Raw genomic sequence first — 24,118 nt, 5'->3', positions numbered from 1 at the left:
TAGTTGGTTCACAGTAGCACGTGACTATGCAACAGATTACTGTACATAGTCTCATTGTATAATTTAACTGACATAGTGTCACAATTTCAAAAACGGCAGCAAGCACTGATACGACAAGCGGTAGTCAGGTGTTCTCGAATCCGGTACAAATTAGTTATCATGACACATTATGAACAGCGATAAAATAAATTGATTGGCTCAACTGAATCCCTAGTAAACAGTGTCTAACACTACACACTATCCCTAGAATCTTTAGGGTCTATCACTACACACTGTCCGTGGAAGCTTTGGTTTCTAACACTACACACTGTCCTTAGAATCTTTAGGGTCTAAGAATACACACTGTCCGTAGTATATTTTGTATATAACACTACACAATAGCCCTAGAAGCTTTCGTGTCTAACACTACACACTGTCCTTAGAATCTTTAGGGCCTAACACTACACACTATCCAAAGAAACTTTAGTTTCTACAGTATCATCACACACTACCCCTAGAAGCTTTCGTGTCTAACACTAAACACTATCCCTAGAATCTTTTGTGTCTAACACTAAACACTACCCCTAGAAGCTTTTGTGTCTAACACTACACACCATCACTAAAATCTTTTGTGTCTAACATTACACATTTGTGTTGAAAAACAACCCCTTTAATCTTTTAACGGGTTGATCCGATCCTGTTGTTCTTTACTAAAGAAAAAAAATATATGGACGATATAGTAGATATTGTTGGTGCATGCAGTGAGCGTACATAGTAAATTCATTAAGCTTGCCTTACATGATCTGTCAATGTAGCTTGTATAAACCCTAGTATTTAACTAGATAAAATTAGATAATAAAAGATCTAAATTAAACATCATGAATGGATGATACAGACAAGGGAAAATTGTCAGGACAAGTTGAAATACATGAAGTACATAAAATGACTGAAGTGCATTATTGGTATGTAAAGTCAGTGTTCAGTGTGACTCTTTAACCTCTTTCACATGCTCCTCTCCGTGTCCGGCCCGGTTCTTGGCGCTAAGTCTGAAGCTATAAGTGGAGCCCTTGAGCAGCCCGGTGACGGTGAAGTGGTCGTCGGTGCGCATGAAGTGGCGTGTGATGAACGAGCCTTCGCCGTTGTCATCTTTGTCATCATTATCATCGTCGTCCTGGCGTTTATACTGCAGTCTGAAGCCCAATAGCTCGCCGAATGTCTCTTTTGGAGGCTGCCACTGGATCAGAGCTGTGTTGCCCACTGTAGTGCTGATGATCATGGTGGGCTTACCTGGCACTGAGAGCATGAGGCAATTAAAAAGATATACTGACGCTGTATACAGTACGATCTGTATACTCATCAGAAAACTAGAGAGTCTCATCTAATCTAATGTGCCATCTTACTTAGCTTAGCCAACAATACATGCACATGCAAACATCAGTGAAATCTAAAGTAACAAAATATACAAGTATTAAAATAAAACTTAAGTGCGGTAAAAATAATTACTAGTACCAGTTACTATTAGATATTATTTAAATATTTAAACAGCCACAAATTAAGTGTGCTTAATGACAAATACTAACCGTTTGCACAGCTTAATGATAGCTAAAGCCGACTTTAGATGCTAAATATGTGTCATAATTATCCAAATAATTCAATCATACATGATTTTACACAACCACACCCTTACCTGCTCCTGTAGTGGTCACCACCTTGGCCTTACTCCGAGCACCATCGCCTTTAGTTGTATATGCTGCCACGGTAACTGAGTATGATGTCTCTGCCTGCAACCCTGTGATGAAGGCCTCCTGAGGAAGAAAAGCAGAGAATATATCAGTCTGTAACAGCAAATGGCAACACAACACTATTTCATGTAAACATTAACAACACACCTTGTTAACATGGGTAAGCATCCTCTGAAAATACACTGTGACACAAATTTTCAAAAGATGAGAGAGTTTTAGGAATATAAAAAAAGTATACTGGAGAAATCTGAAGGGGCAGGAGGGGGGATAAAATCTTTATTTTTATGTGACTGAAACAGATCAATTTCAATTTAGTAAACTGGCTTTGGATTTTTTGCTATGCACATCTAAACTAATACCTTAAAAAACAAATTGATTAAAATATGCCAAAATAAATTTTTTTAATCAAAATATTAATACTAATAGTAAATCTAAACAATCTGGTCAACTAAGCATATACCATATAAGCAAGAATGATCATGCTACACATGAAACACTTTCTTTTACAATGGTAAAGGGTTCAGCAAGTGCTCATGAGGGCAGTTCAATGCCAAACCTCATAAACTCAATTTCCGAACTTTCACCTAATCTGGCAAAATTAATTTACTCTTGCATGCAAAGGTGTAAAATATATTTTGCTTATATGTCCTTCTATAAAAAAAAACTTTTAATTTACATGGTTTTGGCAACACACAACAGTGAATAAATGCATTTCTTAGCAAAACATGACATATCCAATGAAACCTGATCAAGGTGCTATCATCAACTACTAAAGTGGCAGAGGTGCTGATGAAGAACTGCTGATGGTGACAACCTTAACAATGAAGTGTGAACTCAACTTTTTAAATTCATTTTTATTTAATGATTTTCATTATCTTTAACAATGTAATTTCAATGGTTTTGTGTGGAACAACTTTTTTCCTTCAATTAATACATGAGCTTGATTTATTATTATTTTTTAATTAAACCATAACCAACATATTGATACAAAAATTCATATTTATCTTACAACCACAACTGTAGGCTGATTAATCATGTTTGACTAAACTGGTTGAGGTGGATTTTTAGAATTTTACACAATAATAAAAAATGTAATTATATATTATAATATATTAATATATTAATACCTTTTAAATGTAAAACTGCCAAAAAATGTAGCTATCTTATTTTGTAGTGAAACCCATTAACTGAAAAAGTGTTAGTACCATACTGGAAAATACATTTAACGAGTATTAATACTGTACACAAAGACATATTTTAGTGTTGGTATGGGTTCTGTTACAAGAAAAATTCATATCCATTATCTTAACAGCCTAATGTTTCATATGTCTTGTTTTATTTCATTGACTCTAAGTACGGTTAAAGTATAGCAAATTCTACAACATGTACAGTACCGCCGCTTCCAGCTGCCTGGCGTTACAGCATGCAGAGCCTGAGCGCTGAGCCGTCATGGCGAGTTTAAAGAGTAAAAGGGTTGAAAGAACTGGAGAAATGAATTATCTCACTTTTTAAAAATCTCTTTAAGAGGGAGATAAAGCAGGAGAAAGTATGTCTCTCATTTAACACTTAGGGGCCTCTCCTCCCTCTAATTAGTTTCTGCGAGTTAAACAGTCTCTTTTATCTTAGGCAGATTGAGCAAAGCAAGTTAGATTGGGACAAGGTCGATATGGAAAGACTCTAGACCAGCATGGAGTTAACCACAGCCACCATGTGTAAGAGAGGAGTCCCTTTATCTGCCTGCAGTGATATCACAGTCACAGCTCATTAATCTCCATATCACAGTAAGAAACAGACAGACAGATATATATATATATATATATATATATATATATATATATATATAGAGAGAGAGAGAAAGAGAGAGAGAGAGAGAGAGAAGGAAATAACTATACTGAATACACCTAAGAAGTCATTAAACACATCTAGAGGGAAGGAAAAGGCATGTATTCTGATTATATTTAGTCATAGCCATTGGAAAGAATCAGTTCATGCATCGTGAATAAAGCTTGTTTGCTTGTAAATTCCAGTAAAGTCAAAGTGAAAAACACTTTCCACTACGCTCACTTCCCTTTTGTGTATTTTGTTTATTATTATTACTTTGGTGAATATCTTGGAGATTTGCCCTTGAGTGTATAATATTAATGTTTTATTATTTATATATCTAAAAGATCTCACAAAGAAATCAAGTCCTTGAAACATACTGCATTAAATGTACCCATTTTATTACCTTCCAAACTTTTTGTACTAAGCACAAGGTCTACAAAGACTCGATTCAATTCAATTCGCAATGGTTTAACAATGGTCATTGTCTCAAAGCAGCTTCACAGAATTGAAAGAAAATTATGGAAACGTATTTGAGTGAGAAAAATGTGTATAAATCAAAAAGATCCCTGATGAGCAAGCCAAAGGGGACGGCGGCAAGGAAAAACTCCCTGAGATGGCAATAGAAAGAAACCCTGAGAGGAACGAGACTCAACAGGGAACCCATGGCAGGAATTATTTGCAGACCTACTGTGTGTTAGGCAGCTGGAAGTTGAATATAACAGAAGATGCCTAAGTTGGAATCCAGTTTGGCACCTGGTTAGGTCAGACAGGTGCAGAGACTCTTTGTTTACAGGTTTTATATAAATTCCAGACCTTGATGGTATCCTAGCACTAGTGAAACGCTGGGATACAGTGCGTGCATTAGTGTAGCAGGGGATTATATAAAGAAATTCAGATTTTTTTACTCTCAACTGTGTTCTGTTATTCTGCACAATCAAAAGTCCTGGTTTGATTCGATCAACCATTTTGTTCGTATTTAATGAAGGGAACAAAGTTACATTACAGTTAAATAAATGTACCATGTGGGTTATTGTAATATCCATTATGGGTTGAGTTAAGTGTGTAATGAGGAATTATTCAAGAAATTGTGCACATTATTCAAACTTTTATGTACAGTAACTATGGACTTAAAGCACTAATCAAAAATTATATGAGCGGTATCCACACAGGGCGGTTTTTCACTGAACTAGGATGGTCACAATCTAAAAAATCTGATATACCTCTAAAGTATCGGTGTGAAATTGTGTTTGGTCTGTAAATACATTTAAAACATTAAATAATACAATCTGAATTCAATATAGAAATAAATAGACATGACGTTTTTTTATATCAGTATTATCCATGAATTCATAGTATTCATAGTATCCAGCCAAGTCCACTAAAAGTTATTTTTCTGCACAGAGGACATAAGAGGCGACAGCATTTTAATCAGGGACGTAAGCAATGAGTTCAATTAAAGTGAACTGCAAGCATAACTGATGAGTGCTTGGTCAGCTTCTCCTTGAAACTGTCAGCACATTTTATTTACAAAAGAGCACATTAAATTAACATACATATTTTCATAATTTAATTGATTCAACAACTCCAAATTGCTAATTAAAAGCATGATAAAAATGGCCTACATCCAACAAACGCATTACAATTTTATGAACTTTATTTTATCGCTTCATTAAGTTGTGTGCACAATATAGATGCACCGATTGCAATTTTCTGCCTTTCTTTCTTTCTTAAAAAAAAAAATTCTGCCCTGCATATTTCAGTTCTGCTTTATTTCTAAGAACTATAACTGACAGCACATATAAACATCTTCAAGCAAAAACAACACATGGTTACAGAACTTTTTCTTACTCAAGTCTCAAAATCAAAAAAGTGTTCCAGGTTACTAGACAGTGATTTTCTGTACAAATTTCAGGTCCAGCTAAAAAATGAGGCGACAGCTACCGACTAACTTTCTGAAACCTCTACTAATGCAACATTAGGGGGTGACTTAACACATTCAGAGAAAAGTGCTATTTATGCCACTCCTCCCTCCATCACTCCTCTGCTTCACTGCCTCAGGCAGGATTTAAACTAAGGATGTCTAGATGATGGGGTTAATGCCTGTGTGTATTTGCCTGGTCACTGGTCACTTTCGATCACATTCCAGTTACTGGATTTTTTATTGGTGCATCTTCAGTGCAGAATAAAATAAAATAAAATACAAAATAATATGATCTTGCAATGTGTGGAAGTCATTTTGTGAAATTAAATTGAAGTTGCAGTAATTAATTTGATAGTTGCAACTCTACTCTATTTGAGACCACTCAGACTATTCATGCAGCAATGCCGTACAGGATATTGGAATACCCATTTTTACAGTTGACTTCAATGCTTTACTTCAGTGCTGGTTTCTCATTCATACATTATCCTATTAGTCTTTTTGATTCTTCATATTTAAATTGTCACTTGCTTTTATGTTACATCTTTTGACATTTGACAGCAGACTGCAGTTTCTATCCCTTATTCATTGTGCATAAAAGATAAGTGTTTTTTATTTAAAGTCAATGCCACTAATATGCTGTCTTTGAATAATCTGAATGGGGAGCCAGGAAAATTGATTGAAGCATCTGCATCATGCATTTTTTAAATACACATAATCTTCCTTTGCAAAATTTTATTTTTGATTTGGACTTAATTTCCTGGCAGCCATATGAGTTTTGGTCATTTACTTGATGTTTCTTGGTTGGCTGGGTAAGTTGTTTGTTTACTGATTGATTGATCAATGATTGAATTCATGAATGAATTAAATAAACAAATGCTTTGTCTTATGGTTGGCATAATATAGTTAATCACTTTCTTTGCATTGCCAAGCACTAGTGAAAAAAATGGGCATTGCTAACAAAAGGCTTCATCCGTCTCCATATATTCTTCACTGCTACAGTAGATTACCAGGTAGTCCCAGGAACTGGAGCTTTAGTTTGAGTAATTAACCAGTTAAATCTCAGTTTGTGAGTTCAAACTGCCCTCAACAACATGAAATGAAGAGTCATCGTAAAGCTGCAAATTGGAAATAAAAAGTTAACTTTAACTTCCTCATTCAGTTCCAATCTTACTCACAGGTGCAGTAATACTTGCTAAGCCTCAAACATGTGCACAGAGGTTTCCTTTGTGCACTTCAGATCAAAGATGTGTGTAGGCTGACTGGTGTTTCCGAACTGCCTGCAGTGTACGCATGAGTGAGTACAGTATGTGCTTGTGGGTTGCAAGAAGTTGGGGTCCCAGGCAACGTAACTTTCCCTTAAAGCAATGAAGACAAAGATCATTGTGACCAACCATTGGTTGCCATGACACTTTAGATAAATAGAGGCCGGGCTCTAAATCTTGTTTGGTTCCAGTTTTAGGCTTGAGTCAATAAAGCTTTAAATCATGGATACTCCAGGGAACTCTGTCACTTGGGGTGGAGACACTGAAGGATATAATTATCTACCAGATATAGTGGATCAGCCATGATTTGGCTTTTTTTCCTCCTCATTCTCGATGCAGGTCTACAGCCCAGTGATTTCTCTGTGGTATAATCTACTCTTAGAGTCTGATGATGCAGAACTGAAGCAGATGGAAAGGGGATGGTGATATAATGACTCATATAGTCGCTTTCATGTTAGACAACAGAAGAAATCCAGGGTGCATATGTAAATCTACCCAAATCTCCATATGGTAAAGTGTCTGTTATGTTCAAATTGACCGCTTCCATCTTTTCTAATTAGACCGAGCAGGATAAAGACGTGACTATTAAAAACAGAAAGTGTCTGTGTCCGGGTCAATGACTGTGAGAGGGACTTCCTAGAAGTATGTGTAATAAAATGCAGGCTAAGCTCTTATTACAGTGTTAGTTTTGGTCTCTGATTCGTAACATGGAAGCAAAAGAGACAGAATCTGCACTATTCATGGGGAGAGTTTGGCAAAAAAAAAAAAACCTGGATTATAGCTACTTCTCATCCACTAGACAAGGACACCAACCTGACAAAACAGGCCACTCAAAATGATTCAGCACCACATACAGGACATGGCCAATCCGTCACCCAGATTTGTGACACAGCCTGTCTCAAATTAATCTCATCTCTCCATCACTCTCTCTCTCTCTTTCTCTCTCTTTCTCTCTCTTTCACCAAGCACATTTCATTTGGCCTTTCAATACAGACAACAAAATGCCGCTATTCATCGATTTACATGCAGACAGAAAGGATGAAATAGTGCCTATTTAGTCAGTGACAGAGACAATGAGACCAAACACATAATGAATAAACAATTCTGAGAGCCAGAGAACGACGGGAAAGAGAAAAGGAAATAGAACTAATACAAATGACTCGGAAACACGATACTTTCTCCTTCACTGAATGAAAAAAGTCATATTCACATAAGGACATTTTATAAAGAATAAAAGGATGCGAGATTAAAAAAAAAGTAGAGTTAGGGACTGAGAGGACGAGGAGAAAGACTGCACAAACAGAGTGAATAAATTATTAGGTAAGGGACAATATGAGAGGAGAAGATAGAAAGATAGTGAGGGAATGGAGAGAGTGAATAACCAATTAAGGCAGATGGTATGAGAGAGAGAGAGAGAGAGAGAGATAGAGAGCAAAATGACTATAAATAAAAGAGCGAAACAAAAATAAGGTAGTTTAGATAAAAAAGTTATAGAAACAAAATGATAAATCTGTTTTGCCTAAAGAAGGCAAAACAGAAATGACAGAGTGAAAGAGAGACTGGAGAAAAAGACAGGAGGTGGAATAACCACTGGACTGTAGTGCAAAGATGTGTGTGTGTGTGTGTGTGCATGTGTGTACATGTTCCTTCAGGTCTCGTCCACTACTGAAGAATGGAAACTTCTCCCAGGTCCAAAGCCATATCACTCTGCAGTAAGCATGACCGTGTGCGTGTGTGTGTGTGTGTAGGTGTGCGAGGGGTTCTCTTTGCACGCACAGATAAGAGAAGAATGCAGATGATGGTGGAAATAGGAGGTGAGAGTTTTATCTGCTGCAGTTAGATGGGAAAACAAAATGAGGCGAGCAGAACGGCACACTGATGACTAGAATGACCTTTCAGGGAGATAGAGAGAGAAAGGAGATGAAGGGGAAGCCAATGAAGATGAAATAATCCGAGCTTGTCATGTCTCAGACTGGACAGTGGGAGTTGTTTTATCTGGCGTTTGAAGGGTATTTTTTAATTGGGTTCATTTAATTTACACATTATGGGTTTTTTTTTATTTTTATTTCTTCACTGCAATGGAGTTAGTCAAAGTGAAAATGCTTATGATATAAACAATATTGCTGGACTGAGACAGGAATGGAAGAGAATTCAGTAAACCGTTTTGTATTGAAGGGAAATTATGTTAAAGATGACAGTGATGGATTGTGTTCAGCGCAAGATGACTTAACCAGCAGTGTTATTGTTGCTCCCCAAATAAGCCTCGGCGCATCTGTCGTTTTGCAAATTTCTATCACAATAGACGGCGATTGTAAAGCAGGCCAGGACAACTGAGGGGAATTTTCTTTTTCACTGGCTCTAGGATGTAAACTACATCTCAACGGAAATGAGCTAGCGCAATAGAGAATAAACTCTCGCTACGTCCCAGCTGTGGCTGTGTCCCAAACCACAAATCATCCCAACAATCAGGTCATCTCCCACTCAATTGTTCCACTGTGCTATTTCGCTGAACGCACACCGTCTCATCGTTCTCAAAATGGTGGTTGCAAAAGAGTCGGTGATGTATGATTTAACCCATTATACATGATTTTGGACTGAAACAAGGCCGGTTAGGTACTGCAGGTGTTACCTGAGCATCGGGTAGTGCTATGTCCAGAATAGTGGGCTGCCCTCGAGGTTCTCCGTCCTCCACGCGAGAGTAGACCACCTGATAACCGCGGATCTCTCCGTGCTGCTTTTGCACCAGAGGAGGCTTCCAGACCACATGGAGCGCTGTAGAGTTTACTGCTTCCACTTCCACCCTGCGTGGGGGAGCTCCAGGCACTGCAACAAAGACAAACATTTGGGGTGTTTTCATATTAGGCACGATTGATTCGTACTGTCCCATGCTCAGGAACGATTGCTCCCCCTCCACACTGGCCAGCATTCACAATTTTTTTGGTGGTCTGTTCTTGGGTACACTTATACATACTTCCAGTATGTACACCCTCCGATACAGCATGTACCTACTTCTATGCCTAATATTATTGATATTTCAGGAAAAATGTCAAGAGCAGCGCTCTCGCATGCCTTTTTACCTTAACAGCTATGGCTGTGTAGGTCAGAGAGATCATGAGAGGTCATGAGATTGGCGCATGCACAGTGATTACCTTTAGTTCTCAGATACGACTGCTTCCATATCTGGTTTGATCTTTACCTAAGTATGCTGTACTATGCTCGAGACCACCTCTACCTCTACAAGTGGGCACAGTTCCTGGGCGCGGAACGATTGTGCTCTTAAAATCAACCAGACTTTGTTTCATTCCTTGGAAATGATCCCAGGGCCCTAATGTCCCGTAAATTTCACCTTTCATTCTTGCTGATACCTAGCACTCTCTTCTTTACTTGTCTACCACACTCCCTATTGCTTTGGACAGTTGACCCTAAATATTTAAACTCCTCTACCGTCCCTACCTCTGCTCCTTAAAACTTCACCCTTCCCCATATCCTTTTTCATTTACACACAAGTACTAATGGCACTTAGTTAGTACCCTAGTAACCCAATGTAAGTATTTATCCAGTGAAAATGGACGTAAACTCCAAAGCACTTTCTGTAAGTCGATGTGGATAAGAGCGTCTACCAAATGCCTAAATGTAAATGTACTTTATTTTGCTCCTACTGATTTTCATGCCTCTTCTCTCCAGTGCACCTCTTTAGACTCATCTCAACCTGCTCTATACTCTCGCTGCTGATCATATTATCATCTGCAAACATTGTGGTCCATAGGGACTCTTGTCTAATCGACTTGTCCATCACCAATGCAAACAGAAAGTTACCAAGAGTAGATCCCTGGTGCAGTCCCACCTTCACCTAAAACCAGTGGTTTCGAACCAATGGCACACCTCACCGCTCTAACACTGTCTTTTATACATATCTTCACATACTTCTCTGCCACTCTTCTGACTTGTTCATCATCAACTATAAAAACTAAGAGGGACTAATAAAGAAAATGGGCAGAAATTATTTTACAATATCGATTACTGCACCCTATTATTTGACCATTTCCTTTTTGTCTGCATTTGAAATGTGAGGCTCTGAAAATGTAAAAATGTCATTCAGGTAGCATAATGGCTACGTGGTTAGCACTGTCCCCTTGCACCACAAGGGATGGGGTTCAAGTCTTGAGTTTACATGTTCTTCTTGTGCTTGGTCAGTTTCCTTTGGCATTGCATGCAGTTCAAAGACATGTTGCAGACTGACTGCTGTTTTCAACTTGCTTGAGGTGTTTGCAAAAGGTTGGAATGCTCAGCAAAGTCTCTTTCCCTTACAGCATTGACTGCGAGCGTGAAGTCGTGGGTCACTGCGGCTAATCACTGGATAACTATGCTGATTTCGGAAAGATAGATTGTTAATCGTCACCTTGGCGAAATTCCAAAGTCACTAAGAAATGTCTACAAGAATACTTTAGCATTTTAGATTTTTCTTTTATAAAATCTCAAATGTAAGGTCAAATCCACTAGAGTGTCTTCTAACGATTAGGAAAATCTGACCTTTTGTACAAAAGCGTAACATAATCAGCATCAAAAACTTGCTTACATTAATACCAGGTCCAAGAAATAGTGCAGAATCGAGAAGACTAACGATATTGAATATTCCTTTTCAATTAAACTTTATAGGTATTAGAGTTTCTATCTATCTATCTATCTATCTATCTATCTATCTATCTATCTATCTATCATACCTACGGATATGTCTCTTCACTTGTGTCTATAGAGGGCGTTTTATTTGTGGGTGCCATTGTGAGGAGGCGAGCTCACATTCCCACCCACACACTCAGCAACAGCTCCTGTGGAGGCGAGTTCGTGCTCCCACACACACACACACACACACACACACACACACACACTCTCTAGCAGCTCCTGTGATGGTTGGAGACGAATACAGATCTGTGGTCGATAAGGCAGATCAGCAGCGATGTAGATGTTAATGCTGGTCAATAGAAGAGGAGGAGGCAGAGCAAGCAACGTGAGAGGTTAAAGAGCTTAGCGCTTTGAGATCACCATGGCATTAACACCCAGACTTCAGTGTGTGTGTGTGTGTGTGTGTGAACGCCTCCTCAAATTGGAATGATTTAGCATGATGTGTGCCCAGCAGTGATAGTCGGTGTTTGGCTTGCAGTGGAAGAGGATGGGAATGGGTGGGGCTTGCACACAAAGACACACTTATACGATGTGTGTGTGTGTGTGTGTGTGTGCAGACAGGATAACCCATTTTTATTTTATTTTGCTTTACTTTATTGCATTTATCCATGAATCAGATACATGCACACGCACGCAAACGTTCTGCTCTCGCCTCTTTGCTCTGTTGCGATCTTTCTCTCTTTGCTCCTCATTTTTGATTTACTTTTGATAAATATAATTTTTTTTTCCCATCATCCCTCGATAACATCACTCCTGAGCCTATAACAGAGAAGAGGACATAACAACAGCTAACCGCGTTAGAAATGTAGATGTTAAACTGATAATTCTTGTGAAATCAGGGTTGACAGTGTTTGATAAATAACACCCCTGGAAGAAAAACAGATGGCCCGAGTGATGGAGGGAAAGTGACATACTGCAGGCAAAGAGTGAGGCGGGATGAAGCAACACAGGTGTGTGTTTAAAGCAGCTCAGCCTCATTGCTTCGGCTGTGTGAAAAATGCTCTGCCTGCAGGATATGCACCGAGAAACTGGGAAAGAGCGGAAGGAAGGAAGGAAGGAAGAAAGGAAGGACAGAGAGAGGACACACGGAGTCGTGCTTCGTCATTCGTTCAGCTGTCAGTCAAAGTGCTGAGTGCAGCACAAACAGCAGAGGCAGAATTCACACCCACACATACAGTACACACCAGTGCATCTGCACCTGATGTAGTCCACAGGACGGGGAGTGTTCTTGCAGCTCTGACCTTTCACCCTTTGCTTACTAGTCCCAGACATCTCACACAATAAACAACAGCTGCAGTCCTGCAGTAAGACTGTCACGCCACATACCACACATAATCTCTCTCTCTCTCTCACACACACACACACACACACACACACACACACACACACACACACACACACACACACACACACACACACACTCTTTGCCTTTTCCATTTCTTAGTTTCTCCGTTTTTTCTCTCTTTCAGCTGTTATATGAATAATATTTTATTCATCTTTAGTAACCACAGGGCATCTCACACACACACACACACACACACACACACACACACACACACACACACACACACATTCGCATTCTCACTCACACTTGGTGGCAATTTAGCACAGCCCAACATCCATACCATGCCATGTTTTTGAGAGCTGGAGGGGAACCCAAGAACCTGAGGGAAACCCAAGCGCAGGATGAATATGGATCTCCACACAGACCGTAACCCAAGCGCAGAATCGAAGCCAGGACCCTGAAGCTGTGAGTCAACAACACTACTCTCTTATCTTCTCGGGCATCATGCTGGATGCTTAAGAAGAGCAAGAACAGTGGGTGTTTCACACCGTCACTGGAAACACGGCAGACGTTTTTCGAAACAGCAGTAAGGAAGAGATTGAAAGCAGTTGGATGAAGTTAGGGGAAGCTTTAAGGTACGCTGGAAAAAAAAAAAGAGTTTGAAAGATCTTCAGGAGAGTCTTTTGTAAAGAGCTCTGGAACTGCGAGATTCACTGAAATAAACTTTTTGTACAGAACTTTTTGTGCATATGTGGTCAGAATTCAAAAGGAAAAATCAGGAGGTTCAGTAAAGGAGGATACGTACAGTAGCAAGCAGGAAGCATTAAAAGAGGCTGGAGGAACTTCAGAAGTATCTACTGAATGAGACGTGCTCCGGAATTTAAACGTCGCTCTATTAACTTCCGGAGAAATTGAAAAGATTAAAAAGACATTTGAAAGTCATACTGTTTTATGGAGCAAGTAGGATCATTTTAAAAGGCTTCTGGGAGGGTAGAATAAGCTGGAAAGCGGGTTTAGGGAATGAAGTAGAAAGGTTTCTGAAAAATTGAAGCATGCATTTAAGCATATTTTTATAACCGGTCAGATACAATTTGCATTCCCAAGCTTATCCATAAAAATAAAGAAGAAGAAGATGATTTTAAGTAATTGGAAAGGTACAGAAAAAATAGTTTTAAACTTTTGGGAAAAAGTCAAAAACTTCAGGAGCAGCTGATTTGGTTGTAAAGATATCTTGAGAGAAAGATTTTGAAGAAGTTAGAAGTTCTGAAGGAGATGGAGAGATTTTTGAGCAGGTTAAGAAAGCGTACCATCCTCCTGGGTCCGGATCCAGGTGCCGCTGCTCTCAGGGCCTGGCCCGACATCGGTATGGGCTTTAACCGACACATTGTACAATGTCCATTTCTCCAATCCCTGAAGCACATAGCTGGTGACGTCAGCAGGGATGTCCATGACCTGGTGACGCTTTTGGTCCTCCCCTGAGGGTGCCTGATAGGCCAGGGAGTAGCGCACAATGTCTCCATGACGACTGGCAGCAGGAGGTGCCACCCAACTCACCTTGATGCTGGTTGAAGAGAGGCTGAGCAGGTGCACGTCCTGAGGAGGAGCGGATGGAGCTGTGGGTGTGGAGGTCAGAAATCATGTGTCAGGTTCAGTATAGCCATGTTTATGCATATAAAGTTTAGTGGCCAGTGTACTGTTAGCAGTCACATTGAAAGTTTGTATATGTTATTGGGGAGCTGGGGACAAATTACAACCATTTCAATCTCAATTTTAATGTCTTAGATCTGGGCCTTGAAGGTTGAGCTGTAGCTGTGTAATGACACTGTGGTGATTCCATCTCCATTGTTTTATGATGGCATATGAGACAGATGACATAACTGTGGGCCAGCATGTATTTGTATCTTATGATGCCTGCATCTGCAGTCTTATTCACACCAAGTTTTAATACTGTTAGAGGAACCTGAAGAAGACCCTGGCAACTGTATGCAATATTAATTAATATAGTAAGTTGTTAAATGCCACATACATTTACATAAAGAAACACCTCTAAATCACCATATACGATAAACAAAAAAATGCATAAGTTATGGTTTTGTATGTGCAAACTCCCTCATCCTCTATTATGCTTTTCTAGTTTAAGGTTGTGGGAGCCTATCCCAGAGGACTCGGAGCATGAAGCAGGATACAGCCTGGAGAGTGTGCCAGGGCGCCATGAAATAGATGCCAGTCCATTGCAAGACACACAAGCATGTACACACTCACTCATACACTACAGAAAATTTGGAAATTAGCCTAAACTGCAAGTCTTTGGACTGTGGGAGGAAACCGACGTACCTTAAGGAAACCCAGTAAGCATGGGGAAAGGACAGTGATGCTAACTGATACAATCTATTGGCTCAATTATGTTTAAAATACCTGTGAAAAATACCTTGTTATTTAAACTCCATATTTGCCACAACTGTAGTATTTTCCACTATAATAAGCTGCAGTGTGAGTAAATGTTTATGATTATTCGGCTGATTGTCGATTGGTTAATTCCTGACCTGTCTGCATTTCTTATTGAAATGTGCCCATGGCTAAAAAGCCTAGAGTAAAAAGGATCTGGGTGTGCACAGGGATACTATTCATCAGCTATTTTGCAAAAGTGGAGCGATGTGCTGGCAGAGATTCACTATAATTGCACTTGGCATATGAAATCAACTGATGAGCTCGAGATCTCAATCATTGCACCTTTTTACGTGATTTTACTTTACATGTTATCTGTGCACCTGGCTGTGAGCACCATACTTAGTGATTACTCTGTCAATTATGCTGACCTGATTGACAATAAGTGAGTTTCGAGCAGCTACTTATAATCAGTTTACAATTCCCACTACTGCACTTTTTTACCCACAATGCACATGCTCAGGAATGGTTCTAATCCTGATGCAAAATAATAACTAGATCAATCAGGTTCTATGCTTGAAAATGTGAAGGATTTACACATTTGTATGTATATAATTCTACAAATAAAGGAGACACCTGTCCATTCACTAAACACTGTACCGCTCTTAACTCACCGTGGCAGACTTAACCTGTGAGCGGACAAGCTTTAATCTAGAGCTACAGCAGCTTGGCCTCCTGAGTCCAGAAGAGCAGAAGTAGACCAAAAAGTGACAATGTCTTTGAAAGAAAAAAAAAAAGGAGAAAAGAACACACCATTTGGCCTGGAGGATAAACAGACCAGCACACTATAGGCAGACACTGAAAAAACAGCTACTATTCCTGTGTGTATTTGGATGATCTTACTGGACCTGCTGGGAGTTTCTATGAGGGTTGCCAGAGGTTGTTTCATGTTTCCCACAGCAGATACCAGTAGCAGAACTTGGATTTGCTTGTTGGGTTGTTTGTTCTGAACACTGTTCAGCATATATATGTTCATGTATTTATTACCAGGGCGAGGTTCCACTATATTTTATTATAGTTGGGGTCAGAAGTTTGCATACAATGATTTCTTTGACCTGATCTTTTCTTTCTGGGGCAGGATAATTGTACTGTACAACATACTGTACTGTTTTAAAGGTTTAAATCAACACAGGGTGAAAAATATACAGTACTGTGCAAAAAGGGGTGCACTATGAGTTCCACCATCCGCTGACCCCCCTGTGATTTTACGTGGCGTACCTGATTGACAGTTAGTGAGTTCTGAGCAGCTCCTCATAATCAGTTTACAATTCCCACTACTGCACTTTTCTACCCATAATGCACATGCTCAGGAATGGTTCTAATCCCAATGCAAAATAATAACTCGATCAATCAGGTTCTATGCTTTTTGTGTAATTGACCACTTTGACAAGAGGAATACGACATTTGAAGCCCTTGTCCAGGATCCATCTGAGTGTGGTGGCTCCTGATGCACTGACTCCAGTCTCAGCCCACTCCTTGTGAAAGTCCCCAACACTTTTGAATGGCCTTTTCTTAAAAATCCTCTGCAGGCTGCAGTCATCCCTGCTGCTTGTGCACCTTTTTCTTTCACACTTTTCCCTTCCACATAACTTTCTATTATTGTCCTTTGATACAGCACTTTGGGAACATCCAACTTCTTTTGCAATTACTTTTTGAGGCTTTGGCTCCTTGTGGAGGATGTCAATGAAGGCTTTCTGCACAACTGTCAGGTCAGCAGTCTTTCCTATGATTGTGCTTCCTACTGAATTAGACTGAGAGACCATTTAAAGGCTCAGGAACCATTTGCAGGTGTTATGGCTTAATTAACTGATTAGAGTGGAACACTTTGAGCCTAGAATATTGAACCTTTTCACAGTATTCTAATTTTCTGACATTGTAGATTTGGGGATTTCATGAGCTGTAAGCCATAATCATCTTAATTATGACAAATCACGGCTTGAACTATCTTACTTTGCATGTAATGAGTCTATCTCATATATTAGTTTCACCTTTAGGTTGCATTACTGAAAATAAATTAACTTTTGCACGATATTCTAATTTTCTCGAGTTTGACCAATATATATATGATAAGATATACAGTATCTTATCTTTTTGTATTATATAAATATATATACAGTAATAATCTATATATAAGATACATAAGCTACTAATAAAATATTTGCTTGATGTAAACAAAGCCTTGCACCAATAGATTTTAATTTAAAAAAGTAAAACTGATTTTTTTTTTTTTACTGGGATTACTTCATATTTTTGCCATTGAAATAACAATGCTAAAGTGGTATAAGTGAATTTTTAAAGTGTTGGAGTCGTTTTAAGATAAATTAATCTTAACTTTTATAAGTTATTTCAATTTCTCCTCTGTGATTCACTCTCTGATTACCTGACATGGAGTGTATTTGTATATGTATGTGTGTTATTTATAATATATCGTTTACCTGTAGTTACATGTATGGGTAACATATCATTTTGATATTTAGGAGTATACTGAACAGTACACAAATGTGCACATATTATATTTATTTATGGATATGTAAACTTCTGACCTCAAGTATACACAGTAGGGTCCACAATTCCTGTGTCCCATTACTTAATTTAACACCATCTGCTGCTGCACTCCTGACAATTCCTTTCACTGCACCTGCTTACATGGTAATAAATAAAACAACATGCTTCTTTTTATCCCACAGGTATTTACCAACAGTTACAATTTTTTATTTATTACTAAATGCAATTTCTAACTGCTTAATGTTATGAAATGTGCATAACACTGGTACAGTTGTTTGAAGAATTCTGCTCCTATTTCTCTGTAACATTAAACATTTTTTGTGTCATTACCTTCAAGAGGTGCCCTCAATTACCTTTTTTAAACTCAATGATTAGCTTTAAATTATATGAATGAGATGTTACTATGGAAATGCTAATGCACTGGAAGGAGTGCATTAAAATAAACCTGTCAACCTTGTGATCTGAGAATTCAATCACATTGTGCTATAAATCATTGTAATCAGCATACAGGTACTGTACTGTATGTAGAATCTTGTATAAATTATTTCCAAGGTATTAAACAGGCCATGCCAGGAAATGGTTGCTGGGTAAGAATGCAGATTTACAAGTGACACACCATTCTTCCTGTTTCTCTCTTTTCTCAGTAAAAAGGCAATGCTGCATTCATATTGGTAAAAAGATGTAGAATCTAGTTGAGGAAATATTGTTACTAAGATCAACTGTATTAGTGTTTAATAAGTGATGGAATGAAAATGACTTGATGAAGCTCTAAGTAGCTTTGAGACTGCCACTGCAGGTAAGCACTAGTTTTGCTGTGATGAAAAAAACAACGATTTAAAAGTCAGTTGTTTATGTTACAACCACAACAGCAACCTCATTTCCCCTCTCGTTTGTTCTAGCCACATGGCATTCAGCATCACCAGTATGATCACCAGCCTGATCTTTTGCACCTGTTTCTTACTGGTCTATATATATTTAAGACGTTTTTTATGCTTGAATGATTCGTGGGTCACTGTGTAAAAGAGGCAAAAAAAATATATATATCCTAATGAAAGTCTGACTCTTTGGAAGAAAAATATGGGAAAAAAAAGATCTGGATTCTACTTTAAAAAACATCAGTACTAAGATCAACTGTATTGTTGTTTAATAAGTGGTGAAATAACAGCGACTCGCGGGATGTCTGAGTGGGTTTGTTCCTGACTCTGCAGGTAAACACTAATGTTGCTGAGCTGATAATCATCAAGCAGTTTCGATGGTGGTTTGACTCCAGACAAAGCGCTAAAACACGTGTCCCGATGTGCTCCTGTGAGCGTGAGGGGCCAGGATGGTAACCCTTTGAAAAGGCAAAGGAAAAAGAGAAAGGAAAAAGAGTGTGAAGGAATGTGGGAATGGTCCTCGAGAAGATAAGGGTGAGAGAGATAAAAATTGAGGGGCAAAAGTGAAAAAGGAGTTAGAGAGTGCTATAGAGAGACAAGAGAGAGAGGGAGAAAAGGGAGAACGCAGGGGGGGGGGTAAGGCTGAGAGACAAATAAAGTATGGGCGATGGATGGAATGCAAAAATGGATGATGAGATAAGAGATAAGTGAGACAGAATGAATCCAAGTGAAACGAATGGAAGACTAAGTAAAAGCAAGAGAAAATGTGGACTAATTAAGGTGAAGGTATTCATTCTTAAAAAGACAGAAAGACTGGACAAAATATGAAGGAAGAGGGGGTGGGAGAGTCAATATTGAGGTCATGCCTATCGCTGCCAATGAACACCTGCACACACACACACACACACACACACACACACACACACACACACAAAGCCCCAGAATAAGGCATGATTTTCCCCAAACTGTCATAAACACTTCGGCGTGAGTGATGGAAGATTGGAAGAGTTAGATTAGACTGAACACACCCGTCACTCTGACATCACTGATAAAAAAACAAACAAACAAACCAAAAAAAGATGTGCCACAATAACACAATAATGGCTGGGAGAGATGAAAAGCTGAAGCGTCTGGAGAAAAATTTCGAACTGTGTAGATAAAATCTAAAGTGAACCTAGGGTTCTTTACACGTCAGGTTTTTTTTTTCACATATACGTGATGCTTTTTATACATAAAAGTATAAAAGTGCAAAAAAAGACAGAGCACAAAATCATGAGCATTCACTCATTCATCACCAGTCACGCTGATGAGGAATGTGCACTGGTATTAAAGCAGAGAAATGAAATGAGCATGACTCAGAACAGATAATAATGAAACAATGCTACACAGAAAGAAACGGTGATTATATGAAATAGTGTAATCGAAATGTGTGCAGATTGTATGTATGGGGCATATTTGGAGTGTATTTATGTGCCTGTGCGTGTGGTACTTACTGGACTGGGCTGTGCGGGCCTCAACGGGCTGTGTGTACAAGCCCAAACCCATTCCGGAGCGTGCAGCCAGTGTGAACTTATACAGAGTGTCCGGCTTCAGGCCTTCCACTGCGTACGAACCAGCCGGATCGAAGGTCACATGATTCTGGGAGACAAAGACAAAATCAACACGAGAGTCGTAGCTTTTAATGGAACTGCTCCTCGTAAAATAGCAAAAAAGTCACATAGTTTCCTTTCATTTTATGTCAAACATAATTCAGCAACTAGAGATGCACTAATCGATCAGAATTAGACGATTTTCAGCTTGATTGGCCATGAGCGGTGATCAGCTGAGCAGCTTCAGATATACAGTACAGTAACCAACTGATATAGCTTATTGCACGACTTGTGTGGCACAACAGAAACACAACTGGCCTGTTAGTTAGAGATCACGAGATTCAATCCCACCACAGCTGCGAGCTCTCAGGAGGGAGGTGTGTACTCTTGTTTCAATCATAGTGGCACTAGCCAAACATGTGTGTTTGCACTTTATTCCTGCATGCGCAGCAGTTTAAGGAGCGCCTTCACCCTTACTGTTGAATTGAAAATCTTGTAACCCCATGCAGTTTGGGTGAAAATGTAGTAAAGTTACTTAATAGCCTACACATTATTATATACATCTAAAAGAATTTTTTATAAAAGTTACAAAAAGGTTTTGCATGCTATCAATTAAAGTTCTTAAAAATAAATAAATACTCACTCACTTATCATCTATACCTCTTAATCCTGTACATGTCTCTGGACTGAGGAGAGACTACACCATTTTTTTTGTGCGAAGGAAATTGTAGTAGCAATTGGTGCATCATTACCAACAACTACATTTAGGCTAGATTTACGTAAAGAAAAATGTAGGTTTACGTAAAAAATTTTTTTAACTCATTAAACATAAGAGCAATTGAGGGCTAAGGGTCTTGCTTAAGGCACCAACAGGGACAACTTGGTGTTCATGGGATTTGTACCTCGGACCTTCCGAACCGTAGTCCAATGCCCCTGAGTTACCCCTGACTACCATTAAACACGACATGACAGTGTTTAATCGTTGCAATTTGCTTTACTTTTTAGTATAAAATGGATTTTAACAATGAGATGCACCTGTTTTATCTAGTGTTACGGTTCAGGCATGCAAATCCTTACTGGTATGATTATATACCTCCTTCCCTTTAAACCTGTAAACTACATTAGAACGGAAATTCTAGTTCAAAACTAAAAACTGTGTGTCTGTATACCTTGTGTCCAGAGTCGGCTTCCCAGTAGGTGAGCTCATATTTAATGATTTGGTCCTGAACAGGCCAAAGCCAGCGCAGCATGATCCGAGTGTCAAGCTCTGCCTCTGCCTCGAATTCACTTGGCTGGGCTGGAACTGCATGAAACACATAGTCAGCCTCACAACTTACACACACCCACACACACACACACACACCTGGGCTTATAAGGTCCTGACACACCAATCCAATCTAAGCTGTTGGCTCCCATCAGCATACCCAGACACTCTCACACACACTTTAACACACTCACTTATCTCGCTTACCTCCCTGCAGTGTTTTAATCTGCAGTGTTTGTGATGGTGGTCCATCTCCCACAGCAGTGAATGCCAGCACCCGCAGGCTGTACGTGGTACCAGGCACCAGGTTTGAGATGGTGGCCAGCTGTGCCGCGTCAGCCGTGTTGTGCTTGTACCAGGCACTAAGTGGCGCATATGAGTGTGCGTCGTGCGTGTAATAAACTCTGTAGCCCCTGATGAGGCCGTTTGGCTCCTCAGGTGGCTCCCACTGCACCAGCGCCGTGCTTGAGCTCAGCATCCTGGCCCGCACCCGCAGCGGAGGAGACGATGGTGCCTGCTCACCAGTCCGTGTTTCCACAGATGAGCTGGGCATACCACGCCCCACGTTGTTCACAGCCATGACTCGGAACTCGTATGGTGAGAATGGACTCAAACCACCGATGCTGTACCGTGTCGATGCCACCCCATCCACTTCCTGGAAACCGCCGTTGTCAGAAAGTTTGGCACGATACTGAATGACATAATATGAGACTGGCTCTGGGTTCCCAGAATCCCATGTCAGAGTCACGCTGGTCGCTGTGGTTTCAGTCACCATTAGAGAGATGGGGGAACGAGGGAGAGCTGGAACACACATACAGTATGCACAGGGTCAATGGCAATATGAGCTTTTTGGGGCTACTGAATGCATATTTAAACCAATGAAGGAGGTCTGTCTATTAAAAGTATTAACATCTGACTGCTGTAATGAATTAGTATTTTTGCATCTGGAATGTTATATATAATGTTTAATAAACCCTCTGCTTCTCATACTGATCCTTTTTTGTGGTTTATTCCATTCTAATAGGCATTCTTTAACAAAGTTGAAAGACATGATTTCCTCCAATAGTGATTATAAATATAATTTGTGATATTGACTGATATAACTGTATACATATAAAAGCAAAGCTTTATTGATATAATTGAAAAATAAAAAATATCAGTAATTTTTGTGGATTACTATTATTATTATTATTATTATTATTATTATTAAGGTTTTTAAAATATATTTAAAAGTCATTTGATCTTGTGTATTTCATAATTCATACATTGTACAAATGTACTCCATAATGCTTAATTGCAACCATTTTAATGCGGTTATCTAACACCAAAGCACAGGCACTGTGGGCTCTGACTGCAGGTCATCTACTGTGCATTTGACATAAAATGCAGAGGCGTTGCACTAAAAAATGTCTTTTTCCCATGGTAAACACGGCCATTATCATCACTTTGGCTTGGGGTAATGGACCGCTGCTCAGAATACTGTGTTTCCACAGGAGAGCAGTAAAGTGCCCGTATTGTAATAAAATTGCAGGAGAAAATGACTCTAAACCGCTGTTTTTTCATGTTGCATGTGATTGTGCTGCTGTCAGAGGACCGGATGGATGTGTAAGTGTACAAGGTAACAGCGTTAAAGAGGGTGGGAGAAAAATGTTGAAATGCCCAGCTGCATGTAGCTTAAGTCTCAAATTTCATCTGCTGCATGTGAAAGGTGAAGGAGAAGAGTGTAAAAATAATAATAATAATAATAATAATAATAACAACTTTACAGTAAGTCTAATAAAACCTGAAAGATTTATGGTGAATTATTCTTCAGCATAAAAAACTTCCTGGCTTTTTACATTTTTTTATTAAACATAACCATGTCATAAAGGCCACTTCTTCACACACCCTTTTACAATATTTTCTTGCTTGATTATTAGTTCTTGGGAGATCAGCATTTCAGACATACAGAAATCTGTCCGATCGTTTTTACTCTCAGAACGTTGCTCTGTTATTCTACACAATCAGAAGTCCCACTTTGACTTGAACTTTCCTTGTAATAATATTTTACTGTGTGGTTTATTTTGCTTTTAAATGCCAAAGTTGTTATCCATATTGCTTGAGCAGAAAATCTCTGCAGTAATAAATAATTATACAATTAATTCAAATGTATAATTTGACAATAGTTTTGTTTTTTTATTTATTAGGTACTAGAGTTTATGACCCAATTAATAACATCCTAATTAGGCGCTGATCAATATTTTCCCTACAAACTGCTTCACTTATTGTTGTCACTGGGTTAACTTAAAAGAAGCCATTAATCTGATCACAGGATGGCAAAAATATTCCTGGAATAACTATTTATAATACTAACATTGATGATTTGGCATAGGAAATAAACAATCATATATATATATATATATATATATATATATATATATATATAAATTTTTACAAGAATTTTTACATTCTTTATACAAAAGAGCTCAATTCAATGGATTTTAATTGGAGTAAAATAGAGTATCCTCATTTAAAAATAATTATAGATATCCTCCTGAACTTGCATTATGCTACTTAAATCCCAAGCCTTTGGATTCACATTTCCATTTCACATTGGCTTTAAAACCTTGTGCCTTATTCAGAGCCAGTACCACGTTATTGCACATTGTGGTCGCATCAAGTAATTTTTTTTACTTGTGTCTCCTCATTTAAATACATCTTGTCCTCAATCTTTTGATCCCTACTGTGTCTGTAGTTATGATCAAAAC

General features: G+C 38.9%; 1 protein-coding gene across 4 annotated transcripts in view; it reads right to left on the bottom strand.

Moving 5' to 3' along the window:
- ptprfa (protein tyrosine phosphatase receptor type Fa) overlaps positions 1-24,118 on the bottom strand; it is a 244,962-nt gene that overhangs the window by 49,835 nt on the left and 171,009 nt on the right. For all 4 annotated transcript variants that reach the window (XM_053499332.1, XM_053499336.1, XM_053499333.1 and 1 more), the window contains exons 8-14: positions 21,579-22,172; positions 21,277-21,410; positions 20,012-20,156; positions 14,001-14,306; positions 9,358-9,551; positions 1,667-1,784; positions 977-1,272 (exon numbers count right to left, since the gene is read on the bottom strand). In XM_053499332.1, the coding sequence (XP_053355307.1) occupies positions 977-1,272; positions 1,667-1,784; positions 9,358-9,551; positions 14,001-14,306; positions 20,012-20,156; positions 21,277-21,410; positions 21,579-22,172 (1,787 nt within the window). The remainder of the gene's footprint in view (positions 1-976; positions 1,273-1,666; positions 1,785-9,357; positions 9,552-14,000; positions 14,307-20,011; positions 20,157-21,276; positions 21,411-21,578; positions 22,173-24,118) is intronic.

This window comes from Clarias gariepinus, chromosome 6, assembly GCF_024256425.1.
Source record: "Clarias gariepinus isolate MV-2021 ecotype Netherlands chromosome 6, CGAR_prim_01v2, whole genome shotgun sequence".
NCBI lineage: Eukaryota > Metazoa > Chordata > Actinopteri > Siluriformes > Clariidae > Clarias > Clarias gariepinus.
The sequence above is the reverse complement of the archived record's forward strand: the minus strand, read 5'-3'. Positions and strand labels throughout refer to the sequence as shown.